The sequence below is a fragment of the Microcaecilia unicolor genome, chromosome 11 (assembly GCF_901765095.1).
Source record: "Microcaecilia unicolor chromosome 11, aMicUni1.1, whole genome shotgun sequence".
In the NCBI taxonomy this organism is placed as follows: Eukaryota; Metazoa; Chordata; class Amphibia; order Gymnophiona; family Siphonopidae; genus Microcaecilia; species Microcaecilia unicolor.
The window spans coordinates 63,779,937-63,797,803 of NC_044041.1; the positions used below are offsets into that span (position 1 = coordinate 63,779,937).

General features: G+C 48.9%; 1 protein-coding gene across 1 annotated transcript in view; it reads left to right on the forward strand.

Annotated features, from left to right (window-relative positions):
- Positions 1–17,867, forward strand: part of SPPL3 (signal peptide peptidase like 3) — a 238,318-nt gene that overhangs the window by 163,349 nt on the left and 57,102 nt on the right. Inside the window, exon 6 of the mRNA XM_030218725.1 lies at positions 840–952. Within this exon, the coding sequence (XP_030074585.1) occupies positions 840–952 (113 nt within the window). The remainder of the gene's footprint in view (positions 1–839; positions 953–17,867) is intronic.

The window sequence follows — 17,867 nt, forward strand, 5'->3', positions numbered from 1 at the left end:
AAAGGGTTCTGGAAAATAATGCCAGGGAGTATCTCTGCACCAGGGCTTCTTCGATGACATTGCTCATCAGTGTGAATATCCTTGGAGAACATCTGCTACTGGTGAGTAACTTTGCTTTCTTTATCCTCTTCTGTGATTCTTCCTCCTCTGCTCTTTTCCCCTCCAATTCCCACTCCACAAGTCTCATCTTCCAACCACCCTGCTTATCTTTCCTTTCTCACATTCATACCTGTGATTCTCCACTCTTAAAACTCTCAAAAGAGCAAAATAAATTATTCAGATTTAATATGCAAAACATTTCAAATTTAATCAGATGTACCACATAACTGCAGCAGAATCTACACTGAGCTACTGAAGAACACTAGGCATTATGATAAGCACAGAATATTACATCAAAAGCCAGTGTTATCTCCAATTAAAGTTTATGGAACACACATTTGGTTTAGATTTCAGATTTACTCATTTTAAAACCCTTGCTCAAAGTGATTTGTGATTTAGGTTCCGTAGGTATGTATCTTCCCCAGAGAGCTTACACTCAGAATAAGGACGATTAGGAGACTTCTTTATGTGACTAATATGGGTGCCAGAGTGAATGGAATTAAACCTGATCACCTATCAGTGAATATGTAAAGTATGCTGAGTGTGTTTGGAGCCAGTATTCTTAAATGTGTTTGTGTGCAAATTTGTGAGGATTTATCAATGTTGAGTATTTGATTTTCTAGAGCTGGTTTAGTTTTAGACAATAAGCTGTCAGCTGACTTCTTTTTTTTGTGTGTGTTGCTGAGGCATGGGCCATTTCCAAAATTCCTTGTCTCTTAATGTTTGTATGTTTCTTGCAGGATCTCCTTTGGATGTTGTGGCCGCTTCACAGCTGCTGAGCTGCTCTCTTTCTCACTTTCTGTCATTCTTGTCCTTATCTGGGTACTAACTGGTCACTGGTTGCTCATGGATGGTGAGTATACAAGCCATGGGAAGATGCAGTGTGTCTCTTGGGAAGTAGAGAAATTCACCTTGTGTCTTTCTATATTTAGATAAGTAAACTTTAGTTCCTTAGTGTCAGCAGCAGATGAATGCAGAGACTGTGTGTTGTGACCATCTACCAGTAGATGGAGATAAAGTGCTAAACTGCACTGTCTTATAGGATAGAATGCTCCTTGGTCAGGCAGTATCTCCGGCAGGCGAATGAATGGCCTCTACATTCTCCTTGTTTCATCTGGTTGCAGCTCTTTTTCTGGGTCTCCTGGTTTAGTAGAGTTATGGGAGGTGTGGCTGAAGGTGCCTATTTTAGGGGGTACACCTGGTCACCCTAAGTTCCTCTCCCACTGCTTCTGCCATTCTCCTTCTCTGTGCTGTGGCTCTGCAGTTTAGTTTTTCATATTTTTATTAACACAAGTAATATACATTCCCTATCATCAAGCCGATCAATCCATAGACTGGTGGGTTGTGTCCATCTACCAGCAGGTGGAGATAGCAATCTTTTGCCTCCCTATATGTGGTCATGTGCTGCTGGAAATTCCCCTGTATGTTCTCTATCTCACCAGGTGTGTGGTCGTACAGCAGCACCTCTGGCTAGGTCTCCAAGCCTAATTCCATATCATCAAGCTGATCAATCCATAGACTGGTGGGTTGTGTCCATCTACCAGCAGGTGGAGATAGAGAGCAAACTTTTGCCTCCCTATATGTGGTCATGTGCTGCCGGAAACTCCTCAGGGTCTCGTACCCAATGACGGGGCCTTGGTCCACGCCCCAGTGCAGATTGGAGGACGGCTGTCCTCGTTTCTGGGCGAGTGGACCACAATAACTTCAGACGCTTGGGTGCTGGAAGTCATCAGAGACGGCTACAAGCTAGAGTTCTGCCGACCTTAAGAGACGGGTTTGTACTCTCTCCCTGCAAGTCTCCGGTCAAAGCTGTGGCAGTGCAGCAGACTTTGGACAATCTGATCCGCCTGGGTGCGGTCGTTCCGGTGCCAGAAAGTCAGCTTGGCAAGGGGCGTTACTCCATTTACTTTGTGGTACCAAAGAAAGGAGGTTCTGTCCGGCCTATCCTCGACCTCAAAGGGGTCAATCGGGCCTTGAAAGTGCGGCACTTTCGCATGGAGACTCTCCGCTCTGTTATAGCGGCAGTGAAGGCAGGGGAGTACCTGGCATCCTTGGCCATCAAGGAAGCGTACTTGCATATTCCCATCTGGCCTCCTCATCAACGCTTTCTGCGTTTTGCAGTCCTGGGCCGACACTTCCAGTTCAGAGCTCTCCCGTTCGGGTTGGCTACTGCTCCGCGGACCTTTTCCAAAGTAATGGTGGTCATCGCGGCCTTCCTGCGAAAGGAAGGAGTACAAGTCCATCCTTATCTGGACGACTGGTTGATCCGAGCCCCCTCTTATGCAGAGTGCGGCAAAGCTGTGGACCGGGTAGTTGCTCTTTTGAGCTCCCTGGGATGGATCATCAACTGGGAGAAAAGCCAGCTGCGCCCGACTCAGTCCCTGGAGTATCTGGGAGTTCGATTCGACACCCAAGTGGGCAGAGTGTTCCTGCCAGACAATCGGATTGTCAAGCTTCAGGCTCAGGTGGACCAGTTCCTAGTAGCCTCTCCTCTTCGGGCTTGGGACTATGTGCAGCTGTTGGGCTCTATGACGGCCACGATGGAAGTAGTGCCCTGGGCCAGGGCTCATATGAGACCACTACAACAATCTCTGCTGCAGCGCTGGACTCCGATGTCGGAGGATTATGCTGTGCGCCTTCCCTTGGACCCAGCAGTGCGCAAGGCGCTGAGCTGGTGGATGCAGACAGACAAGTTGTCTGCGGGAATGCCTCTGGTGACCCCGGAGTGGATTGTCGTCACGACGGACGCCTCTTTGTCGGGCTGGGGAGCCCACTGCTTGGGAAGGACAGCGCAGGGGCTCTGGTCTCCTGCAGAGGCAAAGTGGTCTATCAACCTCCTGGAACTCAGAGCCATTCGGTTGGCGCTTTTGGAGTTCATCCCGGTACTGGTGTTGAAGCCGGTACGGGTCCTGTCGGACAATGCTACGGCTGTGGCCTATGTCAACCGCCAGGGAGGTACCAAGAGCGCCCCTCTAGCCAAGGAGGCTATGAATCTATGCCAGTGGGCAGAAGCGAACCTGGAGCAGCTGTCAGCGGCCCACATTGCCGGAGTCATGAATGTCAAGGCGGACTTTCTCAGTCGCCATACCTTGGAGCCCGGAGAGTGGCAGCTATCTGCTCAGGCGTTCTTGGACATCACGAAGCGCTGGGGCCAGCCGAGCCTAGATCTGATGGCGTCATCGGCCAATTGCCAAGTGCCGCGCTTTTTCAGCAGAGGACGGGACCCTCGATCCCTGGGAGTAGATGCTCTTCTCCAACAGTGGCCGACTCAAGAGCTTCTCTATGTGTTCCCGCCCTGGCCCATGTTGGGCAGGGTACTAGACCGGGTGGCAAAGCATCCCGGCAGGGTAATCCTGGTGGGTCCGGATTGGCCCAGACGTCCCTGGTATGCGGACTTGATCAGGCTCTCAGTCGACGATCCTCTGCGGCTGCCAGTGGAGCAGGGCCTGTTACATCAGGGTCCCGTGGTGATGGAGGATCCCTCCCCCTTTGGTCTTACGGCCTGGCTATTGAGCGGCAGCGTCTGAGAAAGAAGGGCTTCTCAGACAAGGTCATCGCCACTATGCTGAGAGCGAGGAAGCGCTCTACTTCTACTGCTTACGCCAGGGTTTGGCGTATATTTGCAGCGTGGTGTGAAGCAGGCTCACTTTCTCCCTTCACTGCTCCAATTTCTTCAGTGTTGGCGTTCCTGCAAGAAGGTCTGGAGAAAGGCCTGTCGCACAGTTCCCTTAAAGTCCAGGTAGCGGCTCTGGCTTGCTTCAGGGGCCGCCTGAAGGGTGCTTCCCTGGCTTCGCAGCCAGATGTGGTGCGCTTTCTCAAGGGAGTTAATCACCTGCGCCCTCCTCTGCACTCAGTGGTGCCTGCGTGGAATCTCAACCTGGTGCTAAGAGCCTTGCAGAAGCCGCCTTTTGAACCCTTGTCGAGGGCATCTCTGAAAGACCTGACGTTGAAAGCAGTCTTTTTGGTGGCTATCACTTCAGCCAGAAGAGTTTCCGAGCTCCAGGCGCTCTCATGTCGAGAGCCCTTTCTGCAGTTCACTGAGGCAGGAGTGACTATTCGCACAGTGCCTTCCTTCATGCCCAAGATTGTTTCTCGATTCCATGTGAATCAGCAGCTTTACCTACTCTCCTTTTGTAGGGAGGATTACCCAGAGGAGTACCCTGCGCTCAAATACCTGGATGTTAGACGGGTCATCATCAGATACTTGGAAGTGACCAATGGTTTCCGGAAGTTGGATCACCTGTTTGTGCTGTTTGCAGGCCCTCGTAAGGGTCTGCAGGCATCTAAGCCTACGGTGGCACGTTGGGTCAAGGAGACGATCGCGGCAGCTTATTTGGCGGCAGGGAAGATTCCGCCTATTCAGCTGAAGGCACACTCTACTAGAGCACAAGCAGCCTCGATGGCGGAGTCCAGATCTGTCTCCTTGGAAGAGATTTGCAGAGCGGCTACTTGGTCTTCGAATCATACCTTCTCACGACATTACCGCTTGGATGTGGCTGTTTGGGCCGAGGCCCAGTTTGGGGCTTCAGTGTTGCGTTCAGGGATTTCCATGTCCCGCCCTGGGTGAGTACTGCTTCGGTACATCCCACCAGTCTATGGATTGATCGGCTTGATGATAGGGAAGGTAAAATTATGTATCGTACCTGATAATTTTCTTTCCCTTAATCATAGCCGATCAATCCATAGCCCCTCCCAGATATCTGTATTGTTTGTGTTCTGGTTATATTTCAGGTTCAAGTTCAGTCTTCATTTCCTGTTCACGAGGACTTCGTGTTCATGTTCTTCCAATTGAAGTCTCTTCGAGTTGAGACGATTTTGTGTTAGTGAGCTGCTGCTTCCTCTCCCCCCGTTTCGGCAGTGGCTGGATTGATAACTAAATTATGCCGGCGCTCCCTCCCGCTTCGTGCGGCGGTAGGGTAGCTTTGTATCCCTCCCGCTTCGGCGGTGTTAGGGTAAGCCAGCTCTTCCCGTGGTTGCAGTAGCAGGATAAGCCAGTTCCCCCCGCGTCGGCGAGTGTGGTTTCCCGCCCACCGCCCCGGCGGTGGTGCGCTGGAATAATTCCCCTCCCCCACTTCGGCGGTGGTGAGCTGGGCAGAGTGTCCCTTTGTGGGTGTAATTCTCTACGTGCTGAGTCCTGCGGATGGAGCTTTGATATCGACATACTGGGGAATTTCCGGCAGCACATGACCACATATAGGGAGGCAAAAGATTGCTCTCTATCTCCACCTGCTGGTAGATGGACACAACCCACCAGTCTATGGATTGATCGGCTATGATTAAGGGAAAGAAAATTATCAGGTATGATACATAATTTTACCTTCTTCCAACATCCAAATGATACCAGATAATACAATATCAGTAAAGGAAAGATTCAAGTCTGGTAGAATGTACAGAAGAAAAGAAAAAACAATCATCATTACATTTTTCATATCCACCCCCCCCCCCCACCCACCCACCCTCACCTACTACCGCACATTCACTAAGAAACCTCACTCTAAACCCTATCCTCCCCTCCACTTCCCTCCAACCCAACCTCCTCTTTATCCCACCACCCCTCCTTCCCTATTTCCCCTTGGACTTGTACGCCGATAGTCCAAGGGAACCCTCCCCCCCCCCCCTCCGGGGATGACCGTTAATTGAACTGTGTGTACCTGAGGAAATCCAAGAAGTTACTCTAAATCATTGTGCTATAACATATTGAGAAGCAGACTGCGCCCTCTGGGACTCAGCATTCGCAAATAAGGATCCCAAATCGGACCACTTCGGGGAGCCTTTCGCCTCCCTAGCCTCCCACAAAGCTAGTAGGTGCACCTGGTTCCTCCAATGCCAAAAGGCGGGTGACTCCGGAACTGTCCAATACTGTAGTATGGTTTTGCGAGCCACCAAACCCACCTTACGACACAAGTAGCAGCTGCCCGTAGATTGGGCACAAAAAGCCCTTTGCGTATCCAGGACAAAGTGATCCCAGGTACCCGTCATAGGCGTCCCCAACAGTGTAATTAGAAATCTCCTTATTCTCTCCCAAAAAGCCCTCACTCCTGGACAAGCCCAAAAGGCATGAAAAAGTGAATGAGGGAAATGACCACACTTAACACAGGTAGCCCCCTGTAGAGGGCCTGTATGAGATAGCTGTTGTCCAGTCATGTATGCACGCATGGGCACCCTATATCCACACTACTGTAATCTCTCATCTGTACTGAGGGCTGGTATACCCTTCAATGTGGTCCCGACATCCCATCCTGTCGAGGAGATCCCCGACTCCTGTTCCCAATGATTTGTGGAGTGCTGACAGGGACAACCCTGTAACCTCCATTTCCTGGAAAAAATCACGTACCCTCCGTCCCAAGCACATTCTCAGCTTTGTTTGGTCTAGTGCGTATATATAATGTTTAACTTGGACATATGCAAACCGGTTTCCCCCCAAGACATCCCTATCCTAGCTTGCAACTCTTCATATCCTATTAAATCACCTTCCCTCCCCAGTAAGTGTTCCAGCCTCATAATACCATACCGCTCCCATGCAAGGAATACTGGGTTATCCCAACCCGGCCCAAAAGCTGGGTTCCCCTTGATGGCTAATAGTTCTGACACCATATGACTCCCCCCTAATCTCGTCACCAGCACCTTCTACGCCTTCCGCAAAGGATTGAATAACACACACTGTCTAAAATGTTGCGGAAGCTGTCCACGAGTCTGATGCAATAATGAGAAAAAAATCATAGGGGCCAAAATACTCCCTTTCCATGGCAATCGGAGTATACACACTAGTTTGACAAAACCAGTCACCCAGATGACGCAATAGGCATGTTTCATTATATAGATATGTCAGGGAGCCCAAGACCTCCCTGTCTCCAACCCCCTAGCATATGTAAAAACCTCAACTTAGGCTGCTTCTTTGCCCAACAGAACCTGCTGAAGGCCCTATATATTCTCTTCAGATCTTTCTGCAACAGCCGAAGTGGCAGCGTCCGCAACCTATACAACCAGCGAGGAAATATAATCATCTGCATAGTTTCACCCTGCCCTGTAACGATAGTGGAAGATCTCCCCAATTCTCCAGTTGTTTCTTTGTCTCGCCCATAAGGGCCGTAATATTAAGAGCATATAATGAGTCCAGATCTAGAGCCAGCCTGATGCCCAAGTATTTGAATGATCCATCCGCCCAACTCAGGGGAAAGTCCAGGCCCCACAGCTGTTTCACCTCCAAAGAGGTTGCCAACGCCTCCGACAGCCAAATTTAAGTGCAATCCCGCATAATCGCCATATTCCCTCAGGATATCCATTAGGGCTGCAAAAGAGCCCCTCCTTACCTCTCTACCCTCATCTCCCCTTACGTTCCTACCCGTAACCTCCGCTCCCAAGACAAATCCCTCCTTTCAGTACCCTTCTCCACTACTGCCAACTCTAGGCTCCGCCCTTTCTGCCTCACCTCACCCCATGCTTGGAACAAACTCCCTGAGCCCATACGCCAGGCCCCCTCCCTGCCCATCTTCAAGTCCTTGCTGAAAGCCCACCTCTTCAATGTCGCTTTCGGCACCTAACCACTACACCTCGACTCAGGAAATTTAGACTGCCCCAACTTGACATTTCGTCCTTTAGATTGTAAGCTCCTTTGAGCAGGGACCGTCCTTCTTTGTTAATTTGTACAGTGTTGCATAACCCTAGTAGCACTCTAGAAATGTTAAGTAGTACTATAGTAGTAGGATCCATCAACAGTACAAGATCATTGGCAAAAGCCGCTATCTTAGTCAGATCGACCCACCCGTATCCCCCTTACAGAAGTATTTTCTATGACATCTCGGATAAGTGGATCTACGAATAATACAAATAACAAAGGCGATAATGGGCATCCCTGCCTCGTTCCTCGAAGTATAGGAAAAGTCCTTGATTCCATACCATTTACCAAGACTTTGGCCATGGGGGGAACGATAGAGGGGCCCGGATTGCAGACAGAAAACGCCCCGTAAAGCCGTACTTCTCCAGAGTGTTAAACAAGAAGTCCCAGTGAACCTTATAAAACGCCTTTTCTGCATCAAAGCTTATAAACAGTGACAGTGTCTCACTCCTTTTCTGAATCTCTAACGCAGTCAAGATTTTCCTTAGGTTCTTTGCTACCATTCTCCCCTCCACAAACCCCACTTGCGCTTCATGTAAAAGACCTGGCAAGATTCCAGCCATATGATTAGCCTTAACTTTAGCCAGTATTTTTGCCTCCACATTCAATAACGATATTGAGCGATATGACTTCGGGCTTGCCGGGTCCTTACTGGGCTTTGGTAAAACGACTATTTGCGCCAAAGATAGAGTAGGTGGTAACTAATCTGTTAAGATATCTAGTCAAGGGTGGTATAATGTCTTCTCCCAGTACTTTATAGAACTCCATTCGGAGTCCATCTGGGCCTGGCGCCTTAAACAGAGGGCCTCTCACTATCACCGAACCCACCTCATCCTCCTGCATCGGCTTATTTACCTTTTCCAGGTCTGTCTGTCTCAAGGAGGGTAATTCAAGGTTATTTAAATAGAGGGTCCCCGGAAGCCCTTGCTCAAGAGGCTTGTCGTACAGCTGACTGTAAAATTTATTTAAAAACCCACATATAGCCTCATCTGTGCGAACTGTAGCCCCATGGCCATTGCTCTGCTGAAGAACCCTTCCCCTTCCCCCCCCCCCCCCGGGCTGCGCCAATCGAGCCAATAAGCGACCCGCTTTGTTCCCATATTGATACAACTTGTATTTATAATAGGCTTGAGATTTGGAAGTGCGCTGATGCAGAAGTTCATTTAACGTCACCTGTAATTCCACTAAGTGGACTCTGTGAACCTCCTTGTGCGTGCGACCGAAAAGTTTACGGGCCTTGCAGACTTGAGAGCTTAATCTCAATATGGTCCTGTTCCGGGCTACTCTCACAAAATGTGAGCAACTAATAACTTCACCATGGAGCACCGCTTTCGCTGCATACCAGTATAAAATCTGGTCATCTACATGCCCCTCGTTCAAAGCCGCATAGTTGCGCCAGCACTCCACAATCTTCTCCTTAAAGACTGCATCCCTATATAATTCAGTCGGAAACCTCGAAGAGTTGCATCCAGAATGCTTGGGACCTGGGGCCCAATCTATATACACCCATACATGATCTGAGATTGCATAAGGCCCAATTTCTGCTTTAAAGACATTATCATACAACTCCTTTTGAAGTAAGAATATAGTCAATCCTTTCCTGGGTAGAATGTGCACTTGAGAGGTGCGTGTAGTCTCTGTGGGGTGCAGTACACACCAGATGTCAACTAGATCTAACAAACGCCCCAGCCTTTGCAGACCTCTATTAGACAACCCCAAATCTCTCCGTATACCCTGCGAACTATCCATTAGTGGATCCCAAACTGTGTTAAAATCTCCTCCCACCACTAAAGGAGCCCCAGAATGACCAAGTGGCTTATCACTGTATTGTAAAACGTCTTATCGTACTGATTAGGCGCATACACATTACAAAGTAACATGTTTTGGCCCGGAATTTCCAATTCCATTATTACATATCTACCCCCCCCCCCCCCCCCCCGGATCTATGAATGTTGGCCTAATAGCCGCCGCCACCCCTCTACGGAATAACTTCCACTCCTCCCTTTTTCCCCATAGCCTTAGCCACACATTCACCTACCCACCACGTTTTCAGTTTAGCATGCTCTACCTGGCTAAGACTGATCTCTTGTAATAGAGCAATATCAATTTTGTGTCTCTATAAATGCTGCAGTATTTTGGTCCTTATTATCGGAGAATTAATACCTCCAACATTCCAGGTTACCAGCTTTACCATGAGTACAGCAACATAACAATGCTAAATTCAAGGACTCTCCAAACTCTGCATCCAGGGCGGCGGCCCAGCCATCGCCTCCCTAGGTTAAACCCTTTCTCATCTCTCACACTCCTCACAGACTGTAACTTCCAGTCACCATGCACTCCCCCAGGACACACCTCCATGCTTAGAAACATTCCCCCCCCCCCAGCTGCTCCAAACCCCCCCATCCCCCCTTCTCCACCTGTCCCTTTTCTCCCCTCCCTTCCCAACCATGGTCCCCCCAATCCCTGTACCCCCTTAACTAACATTCCCCTAAGGGGAACTATCACGTCTTAACACCTCCCCTTTCTCTCCCCCCAGTAACTATTACTTCAAACTCCCAAGCTCCAATCTTAACCTCTTCCCAACAGTGGGAATTCTCACAAAACATAAAACTAGATTCATATCCTGCATCTTCTAACCAACCACTCTCCCTCCCCCACCCCACCCCCTGAAGGAGCTAAATTATATGTGCCAGTGTCCAGGTATTAGTCGCTGTGATCCCGTGATGTGCAGTCACTGTCCCAACCATTCTCTGAAAACATCAGCCGAATCCAAAGTGTCTCAGCCTCACATGCTTTCGTACAAAAGGTGGGCTTGAGCCCAGTCTGCACTTCAGAGCCCTATTACTCAGCCAGATCCTATAGCGATTTCCTCCTCCAAGTGGGCCACATAACTTTGTGCCTCCGCCACCGATTCAAACAAGCGGACTGTTCCCTGGTGTGTAATCCTCAACACGGCTGGGTACAGCAAAGCAAAGTGAACCTTCCAGGAAAACAGCTTGGTGCAGAACGGCGAAAAAGCTCGCCGCCGTCCCACCACCCCAGCCGAGTAGTCCTGAATGCACAGGATCCATTTATTTTCATATATCAAAGTTTTGTCCAAACTCGAAGACCGCAGGATAAACTGCTTATGCGTAAAGTTTCACACGCAAGATAATCACTCTAGGTTTACTTGAGTTAGTGTGGCGTGGACCTATCCTATGGGCCCTTTCCACCCACAGCGGCCCCATAGCAGCAGGGAAAGCAATTACCTCTGCAAGCCAGCGTTCCAAGGTCTTTGCCAGAACTTTGTCACCGAGATTTTCAGGGAGCCCAACCAACCGCAGATTGTTTCTTCTGGAACGATTTTCTAAGTCCTCCACCTTTTGCTCTAGGGCTTCCATTTTCTTTTTAAGATCTTTTTGTGTATCTTCAACCTCCATCACTCTGTCTTCGACTTCGTTTGTTCTCGTTTGAAAGGCTACGCACTCGCGGGTCAGATCCTCCATGCGTGTCTGCAGTTGCTCCAATTTAGTATCGATGGGTTTCAGACACCTCTCTAGCAGCTCCTTCAATACAGCTGTCATTTCAGATGTTATCTCCACTACCCACGCAGAATAGACCGAGGGACCCGCGGAGCTCGGTGAGGACGCCATCTTGGATTCCGGCGACTTGCTTCGGAGTTTGCCTTTTTGAGCCGATTTTGCTGCCATCTCCGCGCTCTTGGGTAATGAAACAAAGCCCAATACGTGTTACTCTCTTTCAGGCTGTAAACTTGCTTGGGGGGAAGAGAACTGGAGCCGGAGAGTTGTTCACCTGCGACTGCTCTCCCACATGGTGTCATGTGGTCTCGTGGCTCTGCAGTTTAAAAGAACAAGAGAGCCATGTGGTTTGGGCATTCTGTCTTCACCTTGCCCCTGGCTTCGAGAGAGATGCTGGTGCCTCCAGTAATCAGGGCTATGGAAGGAGAGGATGGCTTTATGTCTCTGCCTGCACTGCTACACACAGAGGGCTGCTGTCTTATTTATCTGTGCTGCTTACCGCGGTTTTCTCTTTTTAGTGGGGGGTAAAAAAAAGTGTGATACACGGCAGTACCTCTTCCCTTGTCCAGTGGTGCAGGCTTATGGCAAAATACCAAGGCAGCGCTTGTGTGGGCCTTGCGTTTATTCCCGCGCGTGGTGTTTCTTTTTCAGATAACTAGCAGGGCTTCGGCGCTATCTTAATGGAGCATGAGCAGGGAATAGTAGGACATGGCGCTTCTCTCACCTTTGCAGAGGTTCTGGAGGGGGCTCCCCAGGGGAAGGGGGAATCACCTAGAGGTTTCCTTAGTGCCAGCACTCTGCTTCAGCAATTGGCTGAGTGCTGACTGGCAGCTTTGGTATTTCTCCTTTCAGGCCTCCTTCTCTCCTATGGAGTTAGAAGATGTCACTTATTGCTCATCCTTCAGCCAATGGAGTATTTTTTTGTGTATCTGGAAGATGGGTATCGCTGACATGGCGGAGGCTTGGCTGCCTGACTTTGCATTGTCTCTCCAAGGTCTGGCTGCATCTCATCAGTGTTTCACCAAGAGATGCTCGCTTTCTAGCTCCTTCATTGGTTGATTGCCAGGGACCTGCTCTCTGTCCCTGCATTCTACCTCTGCTATACGTTTGTCCATGTTTGGTTTGTCAGTGGCAGCAGTACCCGGCAGGGCATGCCACTTGAAGGGTGTTTCTACAGTTAACTCCTTTTTCCAGGGCTCTTTTTCTCTGGGGACCTGGGGTCCAGCTTCTAGGAAGTGCTCCAGGGGTGTTTGGTCCTCTGGCGTGACTTAGTTTGTGTTCTTCCACTTTGTGACCCTTTATTGGGGGAGTTTGGAGCCCCTCTCACCTTCTTGGTCTGCAGCGATTAAAAAAAAACAAAAAACGATCTGTAGTGATGCTTTACCGTTCTGGAGTTTCCTTTGGCTCCCTCAGCCTTCTTTATTGTCTTTGGCTGTAGGGGTGTTCTCCTTCTTTATGGGGGATTCGCTTCATTCTGGGGCTCTTGGCTTCCTCTTTCTGGAGGTGTCTTGTTTTTGGTAGCTCATACTCTCTTTCCTGACCTCCCGGGTATGTCTGGTACCTCAGTGAGGCCATGCTTGCACTCTCCAGATGCAGGGCTTCCAGTGCTTTGCAGCGCACAGTGGTTTATTCTGGTAGGTGACTGGAAGGTTCTCCAGTGTCACAGGATTGAGGCCGGTTTGTGCTAAATTGTGGAACCTGTGTAACTCTGCTTTATTTCCAATGGGGCATATTTTTACTTCTCTCTACGGTGTTGCTTGCCTTGCTAGCAGTTCATAGAACATGGGTATGCCTACTGTCTCAAACCAATGGTTCTTCCTACATTTCCCAATCCAAATTTCACGTGCCTGGCAGAATCCCATTTAGTGGCATTTTCTGCGCTACCAGTCCTGGGGGCAAGCAGGACTGAGACAGCTAACCCTGTGCTATAGTGCTAGGTTGACTGTATGGATTTTCCACAGCAGATCTGCTTTCTGGTTTGGCACATGGACTCTAGCTGCACCTTTTACATACCAGCTTCAGCTGCTACTGTGTCAGCAACCTCTGTCTGTAGGTCGTAGTATCTCCTGCAACTTCTTTGGCACCTTTACATTTTTTCTTTGTATTGGATGGCTAGTGATTATTATACAGCTACTTCTTTGTAGAGGAATAGCTTTCTGGGTATAGGACCCAGCTAAGACTGAGCTCTTAGCTCCAGAGGTTGCTGGTTCAAGTCCCACTATGGCTTGCCATCACTATTGCTCAAGGGTGCAGACAGCCATTTTCTGCTCTGCCACCTAGCTCTGGCTCTGCCATGCTGGTTGGCTCCAGTGTGCAGCCATGTCAGCCTGGTCTGGAGCACAGCCGCCCCAGCCAATTTGTGCCATTCTACTCTCCATGAAGATGGATCTGGCTTAGGCTTTGAACGGCTGATGGATCTTCTAAGTCACATTTACCAGGCTACCTTTTAGAGGTCACTTTGGTTTGGAGGACATCTGGAGTAGTTGCTTTCCGACCTAGGGGACTTCTGGTTTCAGAGCTTACTAGAGGACAAGCCTTAAGCTTCTATTTCATCATCTCAGTTGCTGTGGCCAAGGGTGGTAGCCCAGGTAATCTACTTTCTGGGTTTCCTCTTCAACAAGACAAGCCATCTTTCATACTGTCGAGACAGTACTGGGCTTCAATTCCAGGTCTGCCAGTATCTTTTGCATTTCCCAATGGTGGGGTCTCGGTTCACTCCTCAGGTTTATAATCTCAGGTCGCCTCTTCTGGTTCCTTCAGGAGTGGATCAACATTACTAGTGTGTCCTGGGCGTACTAAAGCAGGGTTGCAATCTGGAGTTCTCCCATTCCTGTGCAGATTTTCCTTGGAATCTTCACACACGCTCCATCCTAGATTTCTATATTTTAAGTGGCGGCAGCCACCTTGCACATGCTGCTTCTTTTAAGCACGGTAGAGACTGTCTCCAGGTTTGTGTGTGGGGAACGAGATCTTATTCCATTTACTTCGTAGTACCAAGAACGGAAATTCCTTCTGCCTAGGTTTGGAGTGCAATAAGTCCGCTTTTCACAATGGGAACATGGCAGTCTATAGTGGTTTCAGACCAGTGGAGGGTGTTTCTCCCTTCTGGTTCTCAAGGAGACATACTTTCTTATTCCCTTTTTCTCCTTCCCACTGTCGCGTCTCTCGCGCTTGCCGCGCTCTCGAGGACCTTGGCATACCTTCAGGCTTCTTCCCCGGAAGCGCGGGGTTTGTGAGTCCTTTAGGCAAATCACCTTCCAGGTAGAGAGGAGATAAGACTGGACCGGAACTCCGGACTGGAGTTCTACACCGGAACACTCGGAACTGGAACGCACCGGACAGGTTTATTTATTTATTTTTATTTATTTACGTCAATTTATATACCGTATCTTATTGCTACTGCAAGACAGAACGGTTTACAATTTATAAAAAGAAGCAATACAATAAGTACAAATTGGACAAACATTAGAACTCCAATCATTACAGGAAAGCACAGCAAACCCACAAACTAGCTACATAAGATGAGAACAATATAACTCATGATTAGTACACAGGAGAACACCGCAAATACAAAATTAAATACATAATATAATCTACACAGACAGATAATACAGTTTTGACTTAGTATATATTACAGATGCCCAATTTATAACCTTTCTTCCATTATTCTAAATTCTGATCTACATACTCGATAAAGTAGAAGGTTTTCAAAAGTTTCCGAAAATGAAAGTAAGATTTCTCAAGTCTGATCTCTTTTGGAAGGCCATTCCAAAGAGAGGGAGACAAATAGAAAAAAGCCGAATTCCGTGTAGATTCCCATCTAGCCCTAGTGAGAGGAGGAATCACTAACCTGTTGTCTGTCAGGGATCTAAGGGTTCGCACTGGAGTGGGGCCCACTGGACTGGACACACTGGAGTGGCCCCACTGGACTGAAACATACAGGAGTGAAACCCGCTGGACTGGAACACACTGGAGCGGAACCCGCGGAACTGGAACACCCTGGACCTAGGCTTCACCTACACTTGACTGCCTTCCCCCTCGGGTTGAGCCCTCAGGTTCTGGCAGCCGGTAGGACTTACAGGAACAGCAGGAATGAAGGTCCAGGGGTGCCCCCTGGCACCTAGGCGAAGGCAAGGCAGACAAGCAGGGTCTGTCCGGGTTCTGGCAGTCGGCAGGATTCAACACTGTCTCTGGAGGTGGGAAGCAGGACGGCTAGCAGGAGACACAACATTGTCTCTGAAGGTGGCTAGCAGGACGGCTAGCAGAAGTCACTGTCTCCGCAGGAGGGCTAGCAGGACGGCTAGCAGGAGATACAACACTGTCTCTGGAGGTGGCTAGCAGGACGGCTAGCAGGAGACACCACACTGTCTCTGGAGGTGGCTAGCAGGACGGCTAGCAGGAGACACCACACTGTCTCTGGAGGTGGCTAGCAGGACGGCTAGCAGGAGACACCACACTGTCTCTGGAGGTGGCTAGCAGGACGGCTAGCAGGAGACACCACACTGTCTCCACAGGAGGGCTAGCAGGACGGCTAGCAGGAGATACCACACTGAAGAAAGGCTAGCAGGACGGCTAGCTGAAGACACAACTCTGAAGAAGGGCTAGCAGGACGGCTAGCTGAACACTAGGAACAAACACGGGAGAGTGGCTAGCAAGGGCGGCTAGTCTAACACTAGGAACAAACACAGTCTTGGGATAGTGACTAGCAAGGGCGGCTAGTCTAACACTAGGAACAAACACAGTCTTGGGATAGTGGCTAGCAAGGGCGGCTAGTCTAACACTAGGAACAAACACAGTCTTGGGATAGTGGCTAGCAAGGGCGGCTAGTCTAACACTAGGAACAAACACAGTCTTGGGATAGTGACTAGCAAGGGCGGCTAGTCTAACACTAAACAACCACAGTGAACTAGTAGAGCTATGCACAGGCTACAAGCCACACGGTGCCTAAGCTGGCTAGTCTATCACTGGAAACAAACACAGAGAACTAGCAGAGCTATGCACAGGCTACAAGCCAGACGGTGCCTAAGCTACTAGTCATGCACTGGAAACAAACACAGAGAACTAGTAGAGCTATGCACAGGCAACAAGCCAGACGGTGCCTAAGCTAACTAGTCATACACTGGAAACAACACAGAGAACTAGTAGAGCTATGCACAGGCAACAAGCCAGACGGTGCCTAAGCTAACTAGTCATACACTGGAAACAACACAGAGAACCAGTAGAGCTATGCACAGGCTACAAGCCAGACGGTGCCTAAGCTAACTAGTCATACACTGGAAACAAACACAGAGAACTAGTAGAGCTATGCACAGGCAACAAGCCAGACGGTGCCTAAGCTAACTAGTCTGAACAAACATAGAACACTAGCAAAGCTATACACAGGCTATAAGCCACACGGTGCCTAAGCTAGCTAGTCTGAACAAACATAGAACACTAGCAAGCTATACACAGGCTACAAGCCACACGGTGCCTAAGCTAGCTAGTCTGAACAAACATAGAACACTAGCACAGCTATACACAGGCTACAAGCCCCACGGTGCCTAAGCTAGCTAGACAAACATAGAAACTCACACAGAGCAAACACTGACACCGGGTACAGAGCACTCTATACACCAGGACCTTTAGATGAGATGAGATGAGATGCAAAGGCCAGGACTGTAGTCTCCAAGTGATTAATAAAGCCCTTCAACACCAGAGCCACAGCTGCAGAGCACAGGCTCACTCAGAGCAGTCAGCCCATAGGAAGGAACAGCGGGAGCCATCTTGGATACTGGCAAAGAGGAGGAGGCGGCAGCCATCTTGGAAGAGGCAAAGCCCACACAGGTGAGGTTCAGTAAGGCAATCAGCACACAGAGCCAGAGAGAACCTAAGACAGACACAGACACAGAGACAAGCAGAAGCCAGCACAGACACTGACTCCCAGAAACAGGGTAAGTCTGAGGGTTGGCACGGCCACAGACGGGACACCCACAGCAATTTTCTGTGATTTGCAATCCTTGGTGACCATTATTTATATTAACAACAAACAGTACTCCTGTTTTATATAAATTACAAAATCTTTATTAGTGAAAACAAACCAGTGCATTAAAAGAATTACCAAATAGTATCCCTGCAACTCACTCACACTGCCATCCACAAAGGACATTGAACATAAACCCTGAATTGCAGTTTCTTCAGTCTCTGTGTATCTTCAGAGCACAATCTCAATAAAGATCAGTCAGTGAGCCCACTGACCGATCTTTATTGAGATTGTGCTCTGATGATACACAGAGCCTGAAGAAACTGCAATTTAGGGTTTATGTTCAATGTTCTTTGTGGGATTTACATATGTGATCAGGGTATAGGTCTGGTGTGGATGGCAGTGTGAGTGAGTTGCAGGGATACTATTTGGTAATTCTTTTAATGCACTGGTTTGTTTTCACTAATAAAGATTTTGTAATTTATATAGAACAGGAGTACTGTTGTTAATGTTTTAGGTACCTCCTATTATATATATATCCCCTATTAGGATTAAGACCATTATTTATAGCCGTGGCATTCAGCCTTTCCGCATTACTGCGAATATTTTTCAAGGGCATGGTAGTAGTCACAGCTTTCCTTCGTTGGGCAGGATTGCAGGTTCTTCCATACCACCC